This window comes from Kogia breviceps, chromosome 9 (assembly GCF_026419965.1).
Source record: "Kogia breviceps isolate mKogBre1 chromosome 9, mKogBre1 haplotype 1, whole genome shotgun sequence".
Taxonomy (NCBI): Eukaryota; Metazoa; Chordata; class Mammalia; order Artiodactyla; family Physeteridae; genus Kogia; species Kogia breviceps.
In genome coordinates, this window is record NC_081318.1 from 4904965 (window position 1) to 4930554 (window position 25590).

General features: G+C 43.2%; 1 protein-coding gene across 4 annotated transcripts in view; it reads right to left on the reverse strand.

Annotated features, from left to right (window-relative positions):
• LOC131762513 (actin-related protein 3B) overlaps window positions 1-25590 on the reverse strand; it is a 133106-nt gene that overhangs the window by 62122 nt on the left and 45394 nt on the right. Inside the window, exon 1 of one of the 4 annotated variants that reach the window (XM_067041766.1) lies at window positions 7286-7470. The exons of 1 other annotated variant lie outside the window; for it this stretch is intronic. Coding sequence is in view for 1 of the 3 variants with exons in the window: in XM_059074129.2 (XP_058930112.1) it covers window positions 7286-7329 (44 nt within the window). In the remaining 2 variants the exon portion in view is untranslated. Of the gene's footprint in view, window positions 1-7285; window positions 7471-25590 lie in introns of those variants that run through there. 2 more of the 4 variants (XM_059074129.2, XM_067041767.1) reach the window with 2 other exon arrangements.

Sequence of the window (25590 nt, forward strand, 5' to 3'; positions counted from 1 at the left end):
ATAAATTATTTTATCTAAATCCAATATCCTTTTTTTTCTTTTTCTCTATTTGACCTGTAAATTTTACATTACCCTATATACCTGTCCACTTCTTCCTCTACAGCAGCATTCTTTGCCCTATGGCTAGTAAATATAAGATCACGATGTGTGGCCTCTTTGCGGGTTTGGTGCATTATCAAGTGAACTCAGACTTCCAAGGTAAAACGGTGGACTAAACATGATCTAATTTCACTCTGTCCCGAAGCCCCACTAAAACCAAACCAAAATGATTTTTTTAAGATATATAAACCACAACAATAGGGAGAAAAGAAGAGGAGGTAACAGCAAAATTCTGGCCCTGGATAGCAGAGGACCAGTAGTAAGTGGCTTTGGAGGTGTACAAAATCCAGCAGTCAGCAAAGCTGAGAATCAGCCCAACACACACCCACACCCTGAAAAGCCCCGGAAAGGGTGGCTGCACAGGCACCTGTGGAACCAGGACTGAAGGGCCCAAAACACGAAGCTGAGGTGATACTGCCCCCTCCCGCCCCACACCTCGGGGTGACCACCCTACCCTGACCCCCGCGTTCCCACATGCTGACTCTAGAGAGTGTAAAGCCAAGAGCCTTTGGACTCCCAAGTGACCTGGCCTGGGCAAGTCCGGGAACCATTCTGAAAAGAAAGGGGTTACCTGACTGAATACAGAAAAAAGCTGACGGCTCAGAGGCCCTCTCCCACGCCCTTCTCTGCCCCCAACTCAGCTCTCACAACACAAGCACCCAGACCCCAGCCTCCAAGCAGATGATCAGAAGTATATCCTCTGGGGAAAATGACCAGCTCAAGAGGAAAGAGCCAAAGACCATAAGACCAGGAGATTTCCCAAAAAACAACCCACCTATATCACCCCTGGTGAAGTTCAAAACCAATAAGCCATAACAACCAATAAGCCAAATAAATCTACACATGCAGGTACTCAATAAGGCAGAGGTAACTTTCACAAAGCAAGAAGAAACACACTAGTGATAGGAGCACTTAACACACCATTCTCAGTCAAAGAGTAAGTGGACAAAAAAACTGGAAGACCTAAATAACATCATTAATAAGATAGCTCATATAGATATACACTCAACTCTGAACATACCAGTAGGGAATATTCCTCTTTCCAAGTACATACAGAACATTCAAAAAATTGACCATATCTTAGACACAGTGAAGTCTAAAGAACAGAATATAAACAGCACTCTGACCATAATGTAATAAAACTAGAATTAAAAACAAAATCAAAAAACAAAAAGGCCCTTTTACCTGAAAAGTTTAAAATATACTAGTATAGAAATATTGAGTTAAGAGGAATATTCAAAAGAAAAATACAGAAATGTCTTGAAAACAATAATGAGAAACTATACCCAAATCCCTGTATGTCAGGGGTACATATAGTTAGAGACATAACAGCCAAAATTAAATACTTTTTCAATATAAAGGGAAAATTAAAATGAATTTAATATCCAACTCAAAAACAACAAAATAAAAGGATGGCAGAAGAAAGAAATAAAAATAAAAGTAGAAATAAATCAAAAAACAGAAAAATAACAGAACTAATAAGTAAACCCCAAAGCTTATCTTTAAAAAAAAAAAAAAAGATCCACAAAATAGGCACATCATTAGGTAAGCCATGAAGAAAAAAGGATGAAAACAAAATAAATTTGAGCAACAAAGGGAAAAATAGCCATAAAAACAAAGATTTTTAAAAATCATAAAACTACTACATACATAAATTTGAAAAATCTAGATGAAATAGAATTTTTCTTTAGACAAATACAACATACCAAAATTGATTCCACTCAAGGTAGGAAGTCCAACCAGCCTTAGAAGAAATGTAAAGAGCAGCAGGACCCTCCTCTCAAGAAAGCACTCAGCTCAGACAGTTTCACTGGGGACTTCTACCAAGACTTTAAAACTCGGAAAATCCCAAAATTACTTAAACTACTCCAGAGCACAGAAAAAGAGAGAAAACTTCTTAAATTGTTTTATGAAGAGAGTGTAACACTGATCCTGAAATCTGAAAAGAATGCACCAGAAAATTAAACTATAATTCATACTAATACTGACATGAAAATCTAAATAAAATATTAACAGAATCTACCTACACATCAAAAAATAATGCAGCATGATCAAGTGGGGATTATTACAGAATGCAAGAGTGGTTCAATATTAGGAAATCCACCATATTAACTGGCTAAGGAAGAAAGCCACACGATCCATTTATTATAAAGAAATCATACAACATGCAACACTCATTCATGTTATAACATTCCAAACTATAGCAGTTGACAGATAACTTTAACATATTTGTATAACTTTCTTAACATATATTTGTATACATGTGTAAGTATGTACATACACACAGCAGCCCAAAAGCCAGCATCTTACTTATTTTAGAAACACGAGAAACTATTCCACTAAAGTAAGGAACAAAAGGATAATGCCCACTAACTCCACTCCTATTTAACATTATTTGGAGGCAATGGCCACCGCAGTATGTCAAAACAAAGAAAAAAAAAAAAAGGCAATCAGAGCTCCTAAAAATGGAAAGGAAGAGGGAAAACAATCTCTATTTGCCAATGACAAAATGACAAAATTATGTATCTGGAAACCCTAAAGATCAAGGGAAAAATCCATACAAACAATAAGAGCATTTTATAAAGTAGCAGATTATAAAATTAACACAAATACAGTTTATGCTGAACACCTGCTTTCCTTCTGGGACTCTGGAATTCTGGTTTGTGCTAGGCAGCAGGTGCCATGACCAGCCCCCAATAAAAACTCTGGGCACTGAGTCTCTAACAAGCTTCCCTGGTAAACAACGTTTCACACATGTGTCACAACTGGCTGTGATTAAGCACATCTGTGTGACTCCATTGAGAAAGGATTCCGGATGCTTGCTCCTGGTTTCCTCCAGACTCTGTCCATGTGCCTTTTTCCTTGGCTGTTCTTGCTTTTACCTTCTCACTATCATCCTGTGCTTGTTCCTAGCAAATCAATGAACCTGTGGGTGGTCTATGGGACCCTTACCACACCCCAATCCATAAAGAGCTTCTAAAAATAAAGAAGCAAAAGACTAAAAACCCACAGAAAAACTGGCTAGAGAAATGAAGAGACAGAAAACAGAAACGCAAATGCCTCTTAACCATATTAAAAGATGCTCATCTTCCCACATAATAATATAAGAAATTCAAATTAAAACTACAATAAGATATCATTTCCTACCTTCTAGATTGGTAAAAAAAAATTTAATTTGGCAATTACTCTGCTGGTGAGTCTGTAAGAAGCCGTACGCACTCTCGCACGTTGCTGGTGAAGACACACACTACTGAGTAGGATTTGATACTGTCTAGCAAAGTTACACGTGCACTTACCCTTTGACCCAGAAATCCCACTTCTAGAAGCCTATCTCAGAGATGTTCCAGCAAAAAAATGCAAAAAGACAAAGGCACTGCACTGGCTACGTTGCAGTCTTCTGATAGTAACAAAATGCTCAAAAAATGATGGGGACATGTCTAAAGAACTCCAGAAACAGCCTGAATGGGCTTCTGCTGGCCACATCTGGACAATTTAAGCATCAAAACAAATAACGGCAATAAGAAATAATAATCCATTGAATATAGTAAGAATGACATAAATAACTCTTTGAACAAGATGATAACCCATACAGACGATAAATAAATAAATGGGAGCCACAGAAAAGTGCATCCTTACAGTAAAATGTCAACTAATAAATGTAGAAAATACTGGAGTTTTAAAAAAAAAACCATCACTGTAATAATCCATTACAACAAGAATCACCACCAATGGATACTAAAACTAATGGGTGAAAGTTTAAGAAAGAACAGGGTATTTGCATAATCTCATAGTATCTCTCCACAAATGACATTAATTACAAAGGGGAAAACAGTAACTGCACAATGGAGAAATCTAGTCGACACCACCGTATCCAAATAATCCAAACGAACGTCATCAACTATCTTCAGCCTTCTGATAGGATTAGTAAGTTCTGGGGAGCTAATGGGCAGCACAGTGATTATAGTTCATAATACTGTTTTATACTTGAAAGTTGCCAAGACAAGTGGATCTGAAATATTCTCCCCGCAAAAAAAAAAAAAAAAAAAAGGTAATAATGTGACGGGATGGAGGTGTTAGTATCGTAATGTGATAATCGTTTTGCAATATATAAATGTACCAAATCAACACGCTGTAACCTTAAACTTACGCAATGTTGTGTGTCAAGTACATCTCAATAAAGCTGGAGGGGAAAAGCCTTCTGATGTGATGCACTGAGAAGCTTTGACATCGCTTCTGTGGTACTCCTGACAAAAATACACACCCTGTATCTGTCATAAAGAAACACCAGACAAGCCTAAATTGAGGAACATTATCCATAATAAGTGACTGTCAAAAATGTCACTGTCCTGAAAGACAGAAAAAGGCGAAGGAATTGGTCCAGTGAAACAAGACTAAAAAGACATGATGCCAGGCAAACACAGTGTGCAGTGCCAGCTGAGGGCAGAGAGCTGAGCGCCCAGAGACATAATGGGACCATTCACGGGATCCAGACTTAGTAGACAACTCTACTGCCTAAACGTTAAATTTTCTGATTTTGATCACTCGTCTGTGACTGGATGAGAGAAGGTCTTTGTTTTCATAAAGGATACACTGAAGTATCTTGGTATAAAACAGCACCATGTCTGCGACTTACAAACAGTTCAGAAGAATAATAATGTCTATAGTGTACAGAGAACAATAAAGCAAATGTTAATAGTTGGTAAACTTTATAGAGAATATATAGCAGGTTTTTCAGTACTCTTATTGCAGCTTTTCAGTAGATCTGACATTTTTCAAAGTAAGTTTAAAAGGATAAAAATCTTCAAAAATACGGCAAGTTCAGTTAAGAGAAGTAACACTCGTTTTTGTGGGATATCCTCTGAACACTAAGCAGCCTCACGAAGCTTCATCTCTGGAGCAAGCAGAGCCGTGGCCAGTATTATCACGGCTCCCAGCTCGCCTGTGCTCACTGAGCTGGTCTCAGGGCTCATTAGAGGAGGGCAGGCTCCCAAGATGAAATTTATTGGCAATTAAAAAATACTATTTAGTACACTGTCCACTCAATCATTAATGTCCACTATGTATAATTCAGTGTGAATTTTTCTGTTAGAATTCAGTACTAGGAAAAGTTTTTTCACCTGAGAAACAGCTATTTCTCTTCCTTCCCGATGACAGGAATTACATAACTGATGATGACCCTCTTATAATTTTGTCAGACAGGAAGACTAAGGCCAAATGTGAGGCCAGTCGGCTGCACCACTGGTCTACAGTTTAGGGTGACGCCCCAGGCCCATTCTTTTCCTTGGTCCTAGTTATTTTTAATCTGCATTTTGCCCCTTTTTATTGTATTTTGAGGTAAAAGTCAATCCAAAAACCACTTAGCTCTATGGGAAATATAAGAGCTACTAACATGCTGAAGTAAATTTAGGCTCTTCCAGGCTGCTCCCTCTGGCCACACACTGGACACTGGAAATTTATAATTAACCACCATTGATTCCACAACAGAACGTGTCCATGTGAAACCCACTGGGAACATTCCTGGCCACTGTTTCTAAGTCCTGACACCAAAGCCTACGACAGCCTGAAGACAATAACATAACTGGACCATAAAACAAAGATATTCTGAAGTTACATCTCCAAGTGAGATACCACCTACCTCAAAAGGTCAAAAGCGAGCACCACATTTTAGATATTTACAGCAAGAAGGATGAGTAAGGTCCCCGGCTTACTATTAGTAGAGGGTATGACACACCCTGTGGGCACATTTTATTGCTTCTGCCAAGAAATGCTTTGCATTTCAATAGTTTTACAAGACCAAACCCACAAAAACAAAAAATCTCAAAAAATCTCACATGCAAATGTGAGAAGGAAAAATTCTTTTACCTGCTGCCTGCACTCTTGACACAAATAGACCTCAGCTGGGTGTGGGGTGAACACCAGGGAGGAGGGGTTGAATAAGGAAGCCAACAGCTGGGCGGGGGGTTAATATCAATACTGGTTTGGGCTTGGGTTTTGGGTAGCAAAACAACTTCTAAAATAAAGAGCCCCGGAACTTCTGGTACAATGTGTATTCCAAAAAGGAAAATTAGTACAAGCAAAGAGGCAGTTTTTTCCAGCCTGTAACCACTACCGGTGACTTCAGCAGCAAAAGGAAACAACGATCCGTAGGAGACGGACAGAAGCAAATTAAAGAAGACGCCCCTACCAGGTTGTCAAGGAAACTAAACCAAGTGCATCTCTCTACAGAAAAGAATCAAGGCTAAGGTGAACATAGCATGGAATATTTTGTGGAAAAAAATGATTAAAACCCCATCTTGAAAAATCTTTAAGAGGCTAAATTTACTTCCAGGCTACTTTATTAGGTACTTCACCTACACTGCAAGCAGGCATGCTTGAATTTCTAAACCACCAGCTAGACGGATTCGGTGAGCACCTTCCTAAAACCAGCGAAGCGGGGGCCACTGAAAGAAAGTACAGGAAATTTCCTAGGGTCTCTTTTGCATATCTCAACAACATCAAAAGAAACAATCACACCCCGAAAGTAATGCGAAATAAAAACTATACCACAAACAGGCTTTCCCAAATTTAGACTGTTTTTCAAAATGGAGTCTTTTTTTTTTTTAAGTGAAAACGCAACTCTACGCAAACTAAAGCAAGAGCTTAGCCCGAGAGAACCATTCACTCCTGGAGTAGAGCAGAGTGGGCTGCAAAAAAAGGTGTCAACTTGGTAGATGAATATAAAAATCTCCACAAGTGAGAATCATCAGCAAGGAGAAATGGCATGCGTTGGGAACCCAAAAGGAGGACCCCTTTTAAGAACGTGAGAAGGTAGGAGCACCGTCAGGCAGGCAGAAGGTAAGTGACGGCAGCGGGGTCTGCAGCCGCCTGCCTGAAAGCTGGCATCCCGGGAGGCCCCGGCCGAGCGCGGATAGAGGAGGTGGGAGGCGAGGCGAGCCGGCCCGACTCCTCCCCTCGGTCCTCTTTGCATCAAGCTGAGCAAGCTCCGCGCGTGGCCCTCGCGGGCGTGGAGGAGAGGAGTGGGGCACGGAGACGGGCCGGCCGCCCGAACCTGCCCAGCTGTCGGCCGAGACCCGGGCCCCGGGCGGGGCGCCTCCAGGTGAGAGAGGGGGCGGGCCGCGGGCAGGTGCTCGGCGCCGGGGCTGGAGCAGGGCCGCGCGGGAGCGGGGAGGGCGCCCGCGGCTCTTACCCGGTGCCGCAGTCCACCACGCAAGGAGGCAAGGAGCCCGCCATGCTCGGCACGCGCGCTGCTCCGTCCACGCTGGCTGCCCGGGAGGTCCCGCCGCTGTCCGCTTGCCGCGCTCTCCCCGCGCCGCCCGCTCCCGGGAGCCTCCGCAGCGCCTCTGCCGGGAGCCCGGATGCTCGCCTCAGCCCACGTGACGCCTCTCCTGACTGACCAATCACGGTGCGGGCACGCCCCGTTCCGCCCCCCGTCCGCCATCTTTAGTGCTGGCGGAGGAGCCTCATTGCCCATACGTCCAACCTTGCAGCTGGAGAGACTGCGGGCTATTTTTAACTGACTTACGGTGAACGTGACCCCATTTCCGAAGGCTGACTCCTTCTCATCCTTTAAGTCTCCGCTCAAATGCCACCTTCTTAGATTAGTTGTCTGTGATCACCCACTAGGTGCCCTCCCTGCACCTTACTCTCTTATCTCAACAATCTATTGCTTTCATTCACAACATTTGGAGCAAATTTATATTTTTATTTGTAGTCTGTCCTCCCATTGGAATATAAACTCCGCTACGATAGGGCTCCTGAATATCTTACCGTTGATCACCAGATGCTTAGCACAGTATTTGGTGCATTCATGGGAGGCACCCAAATGTATTTTGAATGAATAAAGAAAAAAATTGCCGTTAGAATTATTATACCTACCAGAATACTGCATGCCTTCCTCTGTAGAAGAAAAACCTATAGGGCTTCCCTGGTGGTGCAGTGGTTGGGAGTCCGCCTGCCCATGCAGGGGACGCGGGTTTGTACCCCGGTCCGGGAAGATCCCACATGCTGCGGAGCGGCTGGGCCCGTGAGCCATGGCCTCTGGGCCTGCGCGTCCGGAGCCTGTGCTCCGCAATGGGAGAGGCCACAACAGTGAGAGGTCCGTGTACCGCAAAAAAGAAAAAAAGAAAAACCTATGAAACAAACGCGTGGGGCTTCCCTGGTGGCGCAGTGGTTGAGAGTCCGCCTGCCGATGCAGGGGTTCATGCCCCGGTCGGGGACGATCCCACATGCCGCGGAGTGGCTAGGCCCGTGAGCCATGGCCGCTGAGCCTGCACGTCCGGAACCTGTGCTCCGCAACGGGAGAGGCCACGGCAGTGAGAGGCCCGTGTACCGCAAAAAAAAAAAAAAACCACACACACACAAACGCATGGTCAGCCTTTAGGAATGAATGACCTTAGATTGGGTTAACATTACACCAAGATCATTATGAAAAATGTTTTCAAGTATCAAAGATGGGATGATGTCCAAAAGTTCTCACTGGAACCCTGGGACCAAAGTAGGGAACCACTTACCGACTATGTTATGAAGGTACTGAAAGTCCCACTTCCTTCCTCCTCCCTCCCTATAATAAATTCCTGACATTATTTTTTAGGAGGTTTCTGGAGACATAGTTCCATGTAGTTTAACTGGTACTAAAAGCACATGGGTTTTTTTGTTGTTTTTTGTTTTTTTGGAGGGTCTTGCCTTACGGCTTGTGGGATCTTAGTTCCCCGGAACCCATGTCCCCTGCAGTGGAAGTGTGGAGTCCTACCACTGGACCAGCAGTTTTTAAGTCCCTTAAAAGCACTTTTAAACCGCTTTTTCCCTAGGAAAAGTAGTAGATTAGCTGGTCATGCTAGGTAACCCACGATCATTCTTTTTTTTTTTTTTTAACCTATTCAGTTCAGATAAGGGCCAGATCTAGAAATTTTTAAAGGGAACTAGAAAGAAAAGTAGAAGGTGGGAGGAAAAGGAAAGGTCAGGAGTGTGGAGGAATCCCAGTATAGGACCCAGAGGCTGGGGGCAAAGGCTCACTCCTTTGTATTTTGCCAAAGCCCTGTCCAGCCCCACTTTTCCATGGCCCTCATCAGAATGTTGTAAACTCTAGACTGCAGACTGTCAGCACTGCCACGTCTTTCATTCGCTTAATACATATTTATCAAGTGCCTACTATGAGATAGGCCTTGTATTAGACTGGGCATGAAACAGTAAGTGGGACATTTACAGTCTCTGCCCCCAAGACTTTAGACTCTAGTGCAAGATAGCAACAGTAAACAGGCAGTTGCAATACAGTGTAATCCAAGATGGCGCAAGTCCAGGGTGCCCAGAAAGCCATTAACAGGGCACCTAAACCTTTCTTGGGAGTCAATGAAATCTTCTCAAAGCAATGGTGTCTAAGCTGAAAGATAGAAGGTGGGTGGAGAATAGTTTGATGGTGGAGAGGGTGGGGTGGGAGAATGTTTCTGGGATGGGAAACACATACAAAGGCCAAGAGGACCTCAAGACTCATATATGGGCCCATCCCCTTCACCAGGGAAGAAGCCTTAATGGAATTTGGAACTGGCTCGTAATAAAGGATGTGCCTTTTTGGGGAGTGTCCCTTTTGCATAGGACTTATTGGAAATGGTGACCATGGCCAGTAGCTGGTAGTAAACAAAAGACTTCCTGACTTCAATTATTTCCTCTAGACACCACTAACCCTTGATGTATGAGTGAAGGTGTTTTCCCTTAAGATGGCACAGGAAATAGCAAATTTTATTATTTCATGTAATAGAAAATCCAGAAATCCCAGGATAATTCAACCATTCCATGACATCACTGTGGGCCTGGACATTCTGTTCTAGCAGACTCTGCAGATTGGCCTCGGTGCTCAGACAGCTCCCCTTGCTGTTGTGAAATGGGTACAGCCGCTCCATCCACCATAACTGTAATGGGCAAAGACAGAGGCAGAAATGCCCCATCTCGGTTCTTTTCTAAGAAGGAGAGGGACGAAGATGTCCCTGGAAGTCCCTCGCTGCCTTCTCTCATTTCATTATCCAGCTCCTTGAGTTTCCCAGGGCTGCTGTAGCAAAGCACCACAAACTGGGCAGCCTAAAACAACAGACATTTATTATCTCACAGTAGGGTAGAAGGTCAAAATCAAGATGTCAGCAGGGGGCTTCCCTGGTGGCGCAGTGGTTAAGAATGTGCCTGCCAATGCAGGGGACACGGGTTCGAGCCCTGGTCCGGGAAGATCCCGCATGCTGCGGAGCAACTAAGCCCATGTGCCACAACTACTGAGCCTGAGCTCCAGAGCCCACGAGCCACTACCACTGAGCTTGCACGCCACAACTACTGAAGCCCACGTGCCTAGAGCCTGTGCTCTGCAACAGGAGAAGCCCCCGCAGTGAGAAGCCCGCACACAGCAACAAAGAGTAGCCCCCGCTCGCCGCAACTAGAGAAAGCCCACGCACAGCAATGAAGACCCAACGCAAACACACACAAAAAAACATGTCAGCAGGACCAGCCCTCTCGAAAGACTCTAGGAGGAAAGTCAGAAAACCCTGGTGTTCCTTGGTTTATAGATGCATCTCTCCAGTCTCTGCCTCTTCATGATGTGGTGTTCTCCCTGTGTGTTTCCGCATCATCAGACGGTGTTCTCTTCTTATAAAGACCAGCCATATTGGGTTAAGGCCCACCCTAATGACCTCATCTTACCATGATTCCATCTGCAAAGGCCTTGTTTCCAAATATAACCACATTTACAGGTACCGGGGTGAGGATTCCAACATGTCTTTTGGGGAGACAGTTCAACTCATAACACCAGCCTATGCCCAAAACAGTCATTGGTAAGGGGAACTGATAGACTGTGATTGGTTTAGACTATTAAAGACCATACTCTTGGGCTGGAGAGGGGCCTCAAGTCCTCAGAAGCATATGGTACCAATGCCTGATGGGAATGGGATTTAATGAGCAATAAGGGGAATGGCAACAAATAGTTTCTGCCTCACTCGTTATTTTCCTGATTAAACCATATATTCTAACTGATTCTCTGCCTTTTCACTCCTTTAGCCTCTGCTTGGAATCGTCATTTAAATAACTCATCCTTAGGGACTTCCTGGCAGTCCAGTGCATTCATTCCACACTCTGTGCTTCCACTGCAGGGGACACAGGTTCGATCCTGGTCGGGGAAACTAAGATCCCCCATGCCAGGCGGTGTGGCCAAAAATAGATATAAATAAATAAATTAAATAAATAAATAATTCATCCTTGCTGACCCAGGTGGAGATCTGCCCCCTCTCTGAAGCTTTCCCTCAACTTCCAGAAAGAGTAATCGCTCTCTCCTCTGGGCTCCCACAGAGCCTCCTACATCTTTCCACGTTTTCACTTATCTGATGGCGTCATAATGGTTACGCTTCCATAGCCCTTGGTACACCAGGAGCTCTCTGAGAGTAGAACTATGTCTTGTATAATTTTATGTCTCTACTTCATCAGACACTTCTGGCATTTTGTAGCCACCCAGTGGGTGGTTATTGAATAAATGAAAGCCATCCAGCAATTTTTAAGCCTCTCAAGTATACATGACGCTTGCTTTTATTTGCTGACATCATCAAAAGCAAATAAAAGCAAAGGTTATGTATAATTTCTGTGTTCGTGTTTTTACTGTTTCTTCTATACATTACAACCCATTCTTTTGTGTTATTCTTCTTAGATAATAAACTCCTATAGATCAGAGACTGATGGCATCCCTTCTGACAAAGGCCAAAACACCAACAGAGAAATAAACCTCCCATTCCGTAAGAAGCACGTCAAGCACAATCTCTATTAATTATATTGCTAAGGTTTGCTCCCTCCAACATACTTAGCAAACTTCTACAGTCTCCTTGTAATGAGAGGAATGTTTTATCAATAGTTGGCTTTCTGTGGCAGGAACCAGCATCTCTTTATCGTGGTTCTACCCAACAATAGCCTCCTACTCCCCTCCCCCAACCCCCAAAAGGGCAGAAACAGGGGAACCGGAATGCTTCCTGTACAGAATTCAGCATCACTTCCATGGCAGGGCAGGTGACGTGACTGTCTCTTACTCTCCCGAGGGCTGCATAACCCAGCATCACTCTCAAATGAACTTTTAATAAACATCTTTTGATGCTGGTTACAATGCATTTTTATGCATATGAAGACAACTTAAAAACAAAATAATCAGGCTTTATAGAGATTGTCAATGTAATGGAATTTAGTCAGGGCACACTCAGACAATGTGATCTTAATTTCCTGCATTTAACTAGTCGTGCTGGGCCAAGAAGGAAGAAGAACACAAAAACTAAAGGCTGTCTTGAAAAACTGCCCACCTAGCAGCTCTGTGAATCCTAATTTGCAGAGCTGTGGGTCGGAGCGATCTGTGTGTTCTCTGTTGCCATGAGGATGCAGATAGAGAAAGAAGTACCCAAAAAGTAGGGCCTGTTCCTTTGAAAGTAGCTGGCATTCTCCTTTAAGAGGAAGGGCCTGTCACTGCACTCAAAGGACCTGCCAGAGGTCTTGGCAATAGTGTGAGAAAATGGTCCAAGCTGGAGTTGATTGGCCAGAGTGTGCTGAATTGATAACAGACATAAAACCACAAGATTGGTAAGGAAACCACCTAAAGCTCTGACCTTATTCAGGTCAACTCTGCTGTTTCTGCCTCCGCCCGTGGCAGTGATTCCGACCGGAAAACTGGTCCTCCATCCCCTACCCTTCTTCTTGCTCCCCTCCTGTGCCTTTCATTCAATCCCTCCACTTCCTGTGTGTCTGTGACCCTGCTTTTTCTCCTGCTGTCACTATTGCTAAACTACTCCATAGCTTCCCGCCAGCCAGCCTGTCTCCATGTTTTGCCCATCCAAGACATCTTGGGGTGAATTATGCTGCTAGGAGAAGCAACATGGCCAAACCCAGAAAGTTTGTATATCATGTCAGTCTCCCTTCCCCACGACCTTCAATAACTCCTTATTGATCCAAACCCTCAAGTTGGCATTCAGGGTCCTCCATGATCTGTTCCCAAGTCAGCTTTCCAACCTCATCTTGCATGGTGCCCTTGACACGTCTGGGCACAGCAGACCGCGGACCAAACCATTGCTATTGTCTGGTCTTCGTGCAGTCTCCTCAGTCTAGAATATTCTTCTTTACCTACCCTATCCTCTACATCCATTCCATTCAAAGCTCACTCGTCCTTCCAATTTCAGTTCAAATCCACTTCATTTATTCATTCAGCAAAACAGGATGAGTGCTTCCTCACGGCTCTAATCAGAATCAACCACCAGGGGCTTCCCTGGTGGCGCAGTGGTTGAGAGTCTGCCTGCCGATGCAGGGGATGCGGGTTCGTGCCCCGGTCCGGGAAGATCCCAAGTGTCGCGGAGCAGCTGGGCCCGTGAGCCGTGGCCGCTGAGCCTGCGCGTCCGGAGCCTGTGCTCCGCAACGGGAGAGGCCACAGCAGTGAGAGGCCCGCGTACCACAGAAAAAAAAAAAAGAATCAACCACCAATTCTATGTCAGAGTCTACAGATGAAGTCTGCAGATGTGCATTTTAATGAGGTCTTCTGCTCTACCAAAGTCTTATGGTTTTATTTGTAACTACTTCCTAGCCAATTCTCATGGAGAAAACTAAATTATAACCATAACTTAGTTTACAAAGCATTTTCACTCCATCACACATTTAATCTTCATAACAATCCCATGAGGGAGAGATTATAAAAACCCCTCTGAAATAAAGAACTGGAGACTCGTACTTTTCAAATTAGGATATATTAAAAGTTTAATTTTGTTCTGGGCACTTTCTTTAGGCGCCCTTGAGAAAACAGGAAAATGCTAAAGTGTTCAAAGCCAGCATCTGGTATGCATAGGTTCAATGTATGTTAGAGCCAGAAGGAATCTCAGCAGTTGGTCCTTCAGACTAACCCAGCCCTTTGATAATTTCAAACACACTTTGAAATGTTTGAGCTCTTCACCTTGAATGTTTTCTATTTCCAGTAACAAATGCCCATGAACTCCCAATAGGCAATTACTATATGTTCTAGAGACTGAGTAATATCCAATAAAAATCTAATTCTTCTGCCAATCGGAATGAAACTGCTGAGTAGCGGAATCGGACGCCAAGCAATCTGGACAGAATGTACAGCCAAGAGCTCTAAGTCCAAACGTTTCTCGCCATTGTGCAATCTCACAAGCAACAGGTTTTAGAGGAGTTGTCTTCCCGGGGGCCTCTCCTTTCCTTTTTTTTTTTTTTTTTTGGCGGTACGCGGGCCTCTCACCGCTGCGGCCTCTCCCATTGCGGAGCACAGGCTCCGGACGCGCAGGCGCAGCGGCCACGGCTCACGGGCCCAGCCGCTCCGCGGCACGTGGGATCCTCCCGGACCGGGGCACGAACCTGCGTCCCCTGCATCGGCAGGCGGACTCTCAACCACTGCGCCACCAGGGAAGCCCCTCCTTTCCTTTTTGATGCTCATTCTAGAACGTTTTTTAGAAGCACCACAGAACTCATATAAGAGAATAAAGGAAGCAAGACTGTGCCATTTCAACATGTCTTCACTGGATATTGACTTGGTCCCTTTGGGCAGGAAACGATGTGCAGGGAAACTTAAAGACTTTCTACCTGAACAGTGACAGGTAGGAGGGTGCAGAGTGAGAACCCACCTGCTGAGTTTGTCTTTTCATCCAGCTGAAACTCTGGTTGCAACAAAGTGTATCTGAAACTGGACACACAACCACAATGTTTCCATGTCTTATCTTACCATTTCTTGTGCTTCTTACTTATCAGGGTGCAATATGAATTCTAAGCAAGAGTAGTTTGCAGAAAAACATTTGGTCACTGTGTTCCCAATAATTATAACTGATAAGAAATAGCTATCAGTTAAGATAAAAATTATACTATATTCTTAATCCAGATATTTTTAGTTGTATTAGTTTGTACCAACAAAAAATGTATAATTTTACTTGTTTATTGGAGTATGGAAAGACGCTAAATTTTGAAGTCTTTCAGAAATGTGTTCAGATCCCATCTCAGAAACTTAAATATGTTTCTGCATGAGTTATTTAACATCTCTAAGCTTTAGTTGCCTTATCTGTAAGGAAGGATTTTTCTGAGTTTTCAAATTAGCTTATAAAAATACCAGGCATTGTAACGTGTAAAGTGTTCAATATCATTACTGCCCTGATTCTCAGTGACTGCTTTCCTCTGACTAGTAATTCTCTTAACCTTAGATTTTTGTGGCCACAATCACACAGCTCTGTTCCAGCTATCTGGATTATAACTAAGGGATTTAGAAAAAAAAGGATTGACATAGAGCTATCGTCACTAATACTTAAGATTTGAGACATTTTTCCATTAGTGGAGATGAGCTATGTTGAAACATTCATGTCCTCTTACCAGCTCTCCCTTGTGACCAAGGACACTTCATTGTCATGGTGCTAAAGATTTTGTGATTCAGAGCTAAATAGTCTGTATTGGTGAAAGGTCCAGGCTTGGAAGCCAAATTCCCTTGGTTTGAATTTCAGCTCTGACTTTATGCATTTATTAGCAAGTACCTTTTAGATGCTGGCAGTAGGCTAAGTGATTGGGGTCTAAAGATGAACGCCTGTGCGGGGAGGGGTAGAGGAGGAAATGTATACATGTCAGTCTCTGAACATGCTAGGATAGATGGGGACATTGTAGGGAACGCCAAGGACAGAATAATTAATTCTCATCAGGAGACCTAAGACAAGCTCCACAGAGGGAGAAACATCTAAAAATAAAACAATGAAAAGTGGGAAAAGAAGAACAGCATTTGCAAAAACACAGAGGCTTATTTCAGGAAATGACTAGTCCAGTGTGAGCCGATGCAGGATACGTTCGTTGGTTGAGATGAAGTTAGAAAGAAGAGTCTGAAATCAAATTGGGCAAAACCTTCAGCACTATGGTATGACATTATAGTTTATTCTAGACAATAAATATCCAAAGATTTTGCAGGAAGAAAGTGTGTGTGTGTATGTGTGTGTCTGGAGGGAATAGAGAGGATGAGATTGAATGCAAGGATGTTGCCCAAGGAACCGATGAAGTAGTTGAAATAGAGGGTCATGATGGCAATAGGAATAGAAAAGATATTTCAGTGGTAGAAATATGGAAATAAAAGGTCTCAGGGACCAGTTGGTTTGTTTTTTTTTTTTTAAGTGAGGAAGAGGAAGACAAAATAATTGCTATATTTAGCTTGTATGGTTCTGTGTATGTGGAAGCCATGAACTGAGATCAAAGAAGGACCAGCAGGTTCCCTTTAAAGCACTTCCTGGACATCAAGGGAAAGATGCTTAGGAAGCAGTTGGAAACGCTGGTCTGGAGCCGAGCAGAGAGGGCAGACGCCCTTCCTTCCTCCAGTGCCATAAAAAGGATGTCACTGGGCTTCCCTGGTGGCGCAGCGGTTGAGAGTCCGCCTGCCGATGCAGGGGACGCGGGTTCGTGCCCCGGTCCGGGAGGATCCCACATGCTATGGAGCGGCTGGGCCCGTGAGCCATGGCCGCTGCGCCTGCGCGTCCGGAGCCTGTGCTCCGCAACGGGAGAGGCCACAGCAGTGAGAGGCCCGCGTACCGCAAAAAAAAAAAAAAAAAAAAAAAAAAAGGATGTCACTAACTCTCTGTTATGTTTGCAAGAGGCAAGGTGGGGCTTTGGGTCATTCATCTTTGCCTTTGCCTATGGCACAGGGACATAGAAATGTCAAAACTCTCCCACTGCACCACGAGGCTCCTCTCTCCAGTTATCTGCCCGGCTCTTTCAGCTATCATAAGTTTGACATGCCTCCCAGTTTCAATTATTTGGTCCCATTGTCTCTGTAAATTTATTTGTACTTAGATCATGTGTCCTAAATTTCAGCTTGGACAATACAGGAACTTTAGTCTTCAGCTCTCTGTCACCTGTTTGCATATCCTTCTCGTGTTCCGCTAACACATCCACAATCTCTTAGTCACTGAACAAGCACATACCCCATCAGAGGTCCCAGTTTTTACCAGAGTCTGTCTACCTTACAACTATTTATTTTTTTCAATCCAAGAGCTCTTAGAAAAACTGGTTTAAGGAATGGAAGAAGGTGATAAAGAAAACAAGGTCAGCTTAAGAGAGATGATCCCAGGTCAAACCTCCAGGTAAAGCTGGTCTGCCTCAAAGTACCTTCGTCATACAGGTATTATGTAAGAAAACAGATAGTGGACCCATTAGCCCTGTCTGAGGGCACTTTATTCTCAAAACGACATTGTAAGAAGGGCATCATTAATATCCCAGTGCTACAGATTCTGGGATTGCTCTCCGTGTGGCTGCCTGAAACTCTAGATTCCTTTTCTTCAAAAATATAAACAACTCTGGGGAGGTTAAGAGGTTTAAGGCTTTCACAGATCATCATAAATTAGCAGTTGCTTTCCTGAGCCAGCTCCTGAGGAAATAGGATATTTGATGCAGGGCACAGAGGGCAAGCATGGCAGGGAGAAGAGGATTGTTTGTTTTTTTTAAGGTTTGGACAACTGCCAGAGGCACTGAATATTTAATTACTACTGCAGGAAGAGAATAATATTGAAGCAGAAAACCTCCTAGAACCATAGAAGAAGGGCTTAAGGCAGCTTGAGGCCTCTTGGACCTGGGCCCCCAAGGAGAACAGCCCTGGGATAGAGTAGATTGTGCTCTGCCCCCTCCTTACCCTGCAGAGCCCCAGCTTCTGGGATGCAAATCTAAGTCCATACATGCCAGCGACCCATTAATAGGATTTATGGGTAATCAAATAGAACATCTAATATTCTTCATATGTTCTGAGTCCAAACAGCTGAATGTAAAATGAACTTTTGGAAGTCCATCCACATTTACATTGGGAACTGTCTAATAATAAAAATAGCTATCATTTTAAAATTTTATTTTATTGAAGTATAGTTAATTTACAATGTTGTGTTAATTTCTACTGTACAGCAAAATTATTCAGTTTTGCATATATACATTTGTTTTCTTATTCTTTTCCATTATGGTTTATTACAGGATATTGAATATAGTTCCCTGTGAAAAATAGCTAACATTTAAAAAAACTTACTAAGCACTGTGCTAAATGCTTTACAAGACTACTTTGTTTTCTCACTGTCGTGGCCTCTCCCGTTGCGGAGCACAGGCTCCGGACGCGCAGGCGCAGCGGCCACGGCTCACGGGCCCAGCCGCTCCGCGGCACGTGGGATCCTCCGAGACCGGGGCACGAACCCGCGTCCCCTGCATCGGCAGGCGGACTCCCAACCACTGCGCCACCAGGGAAGCCCTACAAGAGTACTTTTATTTAATCCCTAAAACAGCTCTGGGAGGTTGGTGCTATTGTTACTATGCTCATTTTGTAGATAGGGAAACAAGTTTAGAACTAAGTGGTGGATCCAGGATTCCAAGGCAGCAACCAGACTCCAAAACAACCCACTCATCAGGCAAGAGACTCATGTTCAATGATAGTCACTGGTTTTCATTCCGGGAAGAAGAAAATCCTGTCAATCAGCCCGGCAGTTCTGGGTGTTATCTTCACCAGAGATGGTGTGAGTAGTGATTAAAGGTGGAGATCTTGATCCAAGTGGACATGGTTTCCAGGTCTGACTCTGCCACATGCAATCTGTGTTACCCTGGACAAGTTCTCATCCTCTCTGAAACTTAATACATTCATCTGTAAAAGAGGGGCCCGACCATGTAGAAATGGTGTGAAGATTAAACAAACTGACAGAAAGTGTGCCTGGAACTTCATAAGCATCCAACAAATGGCAACAACTTCTCTGTCTGCCATCCCTGCTTTGGTGGCAGACGTGTAAGCTCTGGAGTATCTGGAAATATGCGATATCTACCAAGAAATTGCAAGGATTTCACGCAAACAGTAGAGTTAGATCGTGCCTTCTAGTTCGTCTCTGGATTCTTACCTAGAATCCTCACCCTCACTGCCCCCCCAAGTAATACACAAGCAGGCAAATGACCAGAAGCCTTTCACAAAGCCTACAGCAGTAGCCATCCTCATAGTGATGCAGTTATATTTATAACCCTCACTGGGGTTACCTACAGGTGACAAAAGAGAAAAATGATGCAAGTTCTCAAGCTCCACTGGTTGGGCCGGTGAGATCAATTGCTAGGTTAAGACAAACAAACAACAACAACAAAAACCCAGCCACCTCTTGTATTTGCCTTTGCTACTTTGTCCATGGAGTAGAAGGTACTGGAAAATAAGGGGGAAAACACAAAAGATGACGAGCTATTCCAGAAAAGTTTCCATGGATTTCTAGGGTTATGTCTGCTAGTCTTAAATAGCTCAGTTTACAAGCCCTGCCCTGCCACTGACCGGCTCCTCGGTCTTGGACAAGTTACTTAACCTCTAGTTTCAGTTTCCTCATCTGCAACTTTGGAATATCAAAATGCCCTTGGGCTTCCCTGCTGGCGCCGTGGTTGAGAGTCCGCCTGCCCATGCAGGGGACACGGGTTGGTGCCCCGGTCCGGGAAGATCCCACATACGGCGGAGCGGCTGGGCCCGTGAGCCATGGCCGCTGAGCACGTGTGTCCCGAGCCTGCGCTCCGCAACGGGAGAGGCCACAACAGGGAGAGGCCCGCGTACCGCAAAAAAAAAAAAAAAAAAGCCCTCTTTACAGAGTTGGAAAAGTTAAATGATCAGCAAACATTTAATAGCTCCTTCAACTGTGCTTCCACACACCTGTGCTGTGCTCCAAGGAAGCAGTGATGAACAAAAATAGACAACACTCTTTTGCACAGAGTGTATTGCCTCTCTAGGTGGGAGTGTTGCCCACATGTAAAAAAAGGTTGGGAAGGACCTTTCTCGAGAGTGGGAGCCATGGAGAGAAGTGAGAGTGTTAAGGAAGCAGTAGACACTCCGGTTTCTTCATAAAGTCTACCTTATTTGAACCTAAACTTCAAGAACCCTCTGAAGATGCACTGTCATCACTTTATAAATGAGGGAGCCAAGTCCCAGAGAGGTTAAGAAATTGCCCAAGAGCACAGGGCTGGTGAGCGACACAGTCGGAATTTGAATAGGTCCCTGCCGTCCCACACTTCACAATGCTAATGCATTTTAGCAAATGTAAGCCCATTAAACGGTCATATCTCTCTAGGAATATTTTTGCATTTTTTTTCCAGATTGGTATTTTGGCGTTAATAATGAAAATATTCAATCCAGCTCTAGAGAATCAGGATCAGATATCATCATTCCAAGGCAAGATGGGGTCAGAACCAGGGACACCTGCTGAGGGTACAGGGCAGGAGCCGGTCCTGGGGCACTGGTTTCCAAATGCTTGATCATACACTGCTATAAAAAATGTTTGAACTTGCTTGCTATATGTGTGTGTGCGTGTGTGTGTGTCTCTGTGTGTCTGTGCATATATATATTGTTTTGTATATATGCTACTGCATTAATATTATTCTAAAACATACACAAAATTTAAATGTAAAAGAATAAGATAAATAATATTTTTTAATAATTCTCATTTTATTTCATCTATTAATGGAATAAAACACACTTTACTTTGTGATTAATTGTGCTTCATTATTTCACAAGATCTTGATTTAACACTGTGATACAGTTATTCAAAATCTGATATCAAATTTGGTTTCCTTCTGTACTCGTTTCATTACTAAACCTTGCCCAACTTGCTGAAAAAGATACTTCACAAAAGCTAAGAAATGAATAGCTCCTCTTTAAACTCAAAGACTCTTTGAACTACTCTGTGATGAAATAACCAATGAACCTATGTGTGGTACAAAATATTTTCAGGGTCATTCCCCATCTCATTACAAAACTTTTGTGAAGATCACACAATTTAAGATACTACATGGTACATATATAAATTGGAATATTACTCAGCCATAAAAAAGACTGAAATAATGCCATTTGCAGCAACATGGATGGACCTAGAGATTATCATACTAAGTGAACTAAGTCAGACAAATATCATATGATATCACTTATTTGTGGAATCTAAAAATAGGATACAAATGAACTTGTTTACAAAACAGAAATAGACTCACAGACATAGAAAACTAAGTATGGTTACTACAGGGGAAAGCTGTGGGGAAGGGATAAATGAGGAGTTTGGGATTAGCAGATACAAACTAATATATATAAAATAGATAAACAGCAAGGACCTACTGTAGAGCACAGGGAACTGTATTCAATATCTTGTAATCAACTATAAGGGAAAAGAATCTGAAAAAGAATATATGTGTGTATATATTGTGTATAACTGAGTCACTTTGCTGTACACTTGAAACTAACACAACATTGCAAATTTACCATACTTTAATAAAAAAATAATAAAAATGTAAAAAAAATTTTAAAGATACCACAACATATCAAGCCACTTAACCCTGTGCACATAAACTGCTGTCTTCACGAAGTGCTGACGGCAAGGAGGCGTGGAGGGGCTGTGTCAGCCCCTTGCAGTGTCCCCTCTTCTTCACTTTCCTGCAGTGTCGCATCACCAACTATGGTGCTGACCCGTGGTCACCAGGCTCTTCGATATTAGCAAAGCTTTGTTTGTGTCTGACTATGTAGAAAGTAGATACAATCAGAATTCTATTTGGCCTGCAACCTCATGGATTTTCTTACATATACCCAGCTTGGACGTCCGAGCGCCAGGGAGGTGACAAGCTCTCGACAGGCTGTGAAGGCCCCGTGCACCAAGCTTCAGGCATGTAACCCACCAGGTGCCCCTGAGTGGATGCCGAACCCCGAGCCCTGACCGCAGAGCCCCAGGTCTGGGTCCCAGGTCCCAGGTGGCAGGCGTGACGGCAACTAAACCAAGTCCTTGCACCACCCACCGGGGATGAAGGGAATCCTAATAATTTTTTATTTTGTTTTGTGCTGTTTTCTCATTAACCCGGGGGGGTAGGCAGGACCAAACTAAAAGTCTACAGATGTTCGATCCTGCAGTTGGACGGGGCCATTTATAGGCAGCGACTTGACAATAAGTCGCTGAGAAAATCATTTTGAACGTCCTCTATGGGTTTTGTTTTTTAATAAATTTATGTATTTATTTTTGGCTCTGTTGGGTCTTCGTTGCTGCACACGGGCTTTCTCTAGTTGAGGTGAGCGGGGGGGTTACTCTTCGTTGCAGTGCGCAGGCTTCTCATTGCAGTGGCTTCTCTTGTTGCGGAGCACAGGCTCAGCAGTTGTGGCGCACGGGCTTGGTTGCTCCGCGGCGTGTGGGATCTTCCCGGACCAGGGCTCGAACCCGTGTCCCCTGCCTTGGCAGGTGGGTTCCTAACCACTGTGCCGCCAGGGAAGCCCCTCCTATGGGTTTTGAAATACAGGACCTTAAGCAAAGCACGTAGCCTCCCTAGATCTTAGCTGCCTCATGTGTGAGATGAAGGGGCTAGACCAGGGGATCCTTCTCAAAGTCTTTAATTCTATAAAATAAAAAGGAGGCCAATGTGAACTACCTCTGGAAATTTAGTATCATTCATACGTATTATTTGCGCCTTCTTAATCCTTTCTTTTTAAAAAGCTAAGAGAAAATATTTAATACTTTTCTACAGTCCTTTATCTACAGGCTTTAGTTCCAGGTGCACTTTAGAATTCAGAATTTCGAGGCCTCAGAAAGGAAATGGTGCAGGTATAGATCGTCGGGTAACATCAGCAGGGGTCGGAGCAGCGTGCTGTAATCAATCATGCTAACGTTTCTGCAGTGAAACATAGGACTTCTCACACTAAGTGGTATAAAGACTAAAAATAGCCTCACGTTGGTTCAGGTCAAGTTTTACAGCCAAAAAGTTTGCCGCATACTGAACAAAAACCCTTCTGTTTGCAGAGCCCTTTTGAACTTCAGAATTGTTGCAAGGAATCACAGCCCCGTGGTAACTCATCTAACCCCCAGGTAATCATTTTATGTGTGTGTGTGATGTAAATCAACCTAATATTCGTAAGTTCCAAATATTTCACAACCTACTAGGACGTGTATTATTCAGAATTTAAAGGCCAAAAATTCCCTAAAATTGAAATGTCTCATACCCATTCTAAGCTCTTCTAGTAGTTAATCACTATTGTAGCAGAAAATTAGGATTGGTCTGATAAAGTGTGTCCTTTTCAAAGCCAATGTTTGAGATTTTTGCAACTGGCTTTCTGAACGTTTTTAGAATTAAAATTAAGTAGACTGGACTATAATCTCTAGTTATACCCTTTGTCCTCATTTTCTAAATATAGCCAGTGCATTTATTGGCTCCAGCTCTCCCCGCCTTTGGATTCCTAACAACTAGTGTCCTTCAGCATCTTACATTCTACAAGTTCCTAGAAATTCAATATGTCAACAGCATCTCACTCAGATGGAGCAAAAACCCGGAGAAAATGTGGACAAAGATATTCCAGAAGTGTCTTATCCTCTTCTGGAAGAAACCTTCCCATAATTTGTTTCATTTCTGCCTATAAATAGTGAGCAAGGATAGTAGGTCTTGTCAAACGTTCCCTTCTACCAGGATTGTGTTCAGACATGTACAACCTTACCGCCCACTTTCCATTACCGACATGGGATGGGGGAGACACATGTACTTTAACTGGCCATTTATTATAACCATCTGTTCTCAGAAATATTAAAAGGCAGCAAGATGAACTAGGTTAATTTTCCATTACTGTCACTGTATTTTCTCAGCTCACCTTCAAGTGGAAAGCCTAATGACTTTTTTTTCTTTTTTGGCCATGCCGCAAGGCTTGAGGAATCTCAGTTCCCCAACCAGGGATCGAACCCAGGCCACGGCAGTGAAAGAGCTAAATCCTAGCCACTAGACCATCAGGGAATTCCCAGAAATCCCAATGATTTTCAACTCTCAACCCACTGGCTCTTCAGAGGAGGAGAAATGAGAAGGATTAATCAAGATGTGTAACTATGAAGGGACCATTTACCACCCCCCTTACTTTATAATGCTGTGACATCTAGAACAAAGATATGTACTCAGAGACATTACATATATAGAACATATGTATTATATTTTTATATACTTTATATTTATAGCTGCTGATGACGGTGTTACTCAAAATATAAAACTTAAATGATCCATGGAAATCAAAATATTGCATGTCTTTTGCTCTGCTGTATCTAGCAATCAAAACAGTTACTCCATTGGAGAAGAAAATTAAAAGGGACTAACAAGTCTTAGTCTCATAATTGTGCTTTATAACTGATTGATTGATTGCTGTCAGCCATTGATATCGCTCTCCTGTCAATGTCTTAGGTGGATAAATGGAAAATTCGAAGATTTGATTAGTTAACATGAGTACTTACAAGGATATAAATAAAATTCAAGTAAAATAGTACAATGTTTCCTTAATCGAAGGTGCCCCATCAATTCCTGCTTTAAATTAAGTGTTCGGGAAATTTAATGAGTGAAAAAAAGTGATATCTTATAACTGAAGAAAAAATTTAAGTGCATATTCTCACAAAGTGCCAAACGTTTATTACAGTGCCATATCCTCTCCCTGTAATCAACAGTGAAGAGCGAGTCAAAGTACTTCCCCTTGGACAAACCCTCAATGAGCTTTCACCTTTCTGTGGCTTTGAAAGGACATGTCACCCACCTTTTGACCCTATATCCAAGTTCTGGATAACTTTTTAAGTCGTCTCCTCCCTTGTGAACAAGTAATATCCGAAGATTATTTTTGATGACAAGCAAAGGCTGGTATCCTTATGTTTGGTCTGATTGTTGCACGGTTGCAGCAAGAGTGTTATATTAATTTGTCAATGAAACTCTCAAAGTATCTGTGGATTGAAAGTAATTATTCTGCTGTTTAATTTGATTTTAAAATTATTTCGTAGACTCTCCATCTCAGCATATGAAGCTTGAGGAGCACTCCATTTTTCTGATGAAAAAACAAATTAGCAATTAGCGGTAGTTTTGTCCTGCCCCTGTGAGTGTGTGTGTGTATGCGTGTGTGTACAGTATACTTGCAGAGACCACTCCAACGCTCATCGTGCTCAGTTACTTATTTAGAGCCTCTGCCTTTCCAAAATTGCTGCGGCCTCACTCCCTAAGTTCTTTCCTGTCTCCAGGAAAGAAGGTCAGTAGACATTTACCTCTGGATACCACAAGGACACCTCAAGTTCAAGCACATAGAAAGAGATGTTATTATCTTTATCAACAAACTAGATCTTCTCTCTGCAGACCATCCTCATTCTCCACACTGTCACCAGAGCCAGATACCCAACGTCCTGCATGCACTCTTACTAGATTATAATTTTCAAAATGAGAAAATCATGACTTTCGTGTAAATGTAAAATGAACATTTGTCAAATATATTATTCAACTCACTAATTAATGCAGGAAATAGTAAGATGTTAATACTGGTGCAAAGACCAAATGAGAAGGTAGGTATGTATAAGCAAATTAATGAAGAAACATTAGAATAGGATTGATGGATTGGATTAAAAACTGGCTAATAGGGCTTCCCTGGTGGCGCAGTGGTTGAGAATCCGCCTGCCGATGCAGGAGACACGGGTTCGTGCCCTGGTCCGGGAAGATCCCACATGCCGCGGAGCAACTAAGCCCGTGAGCCAT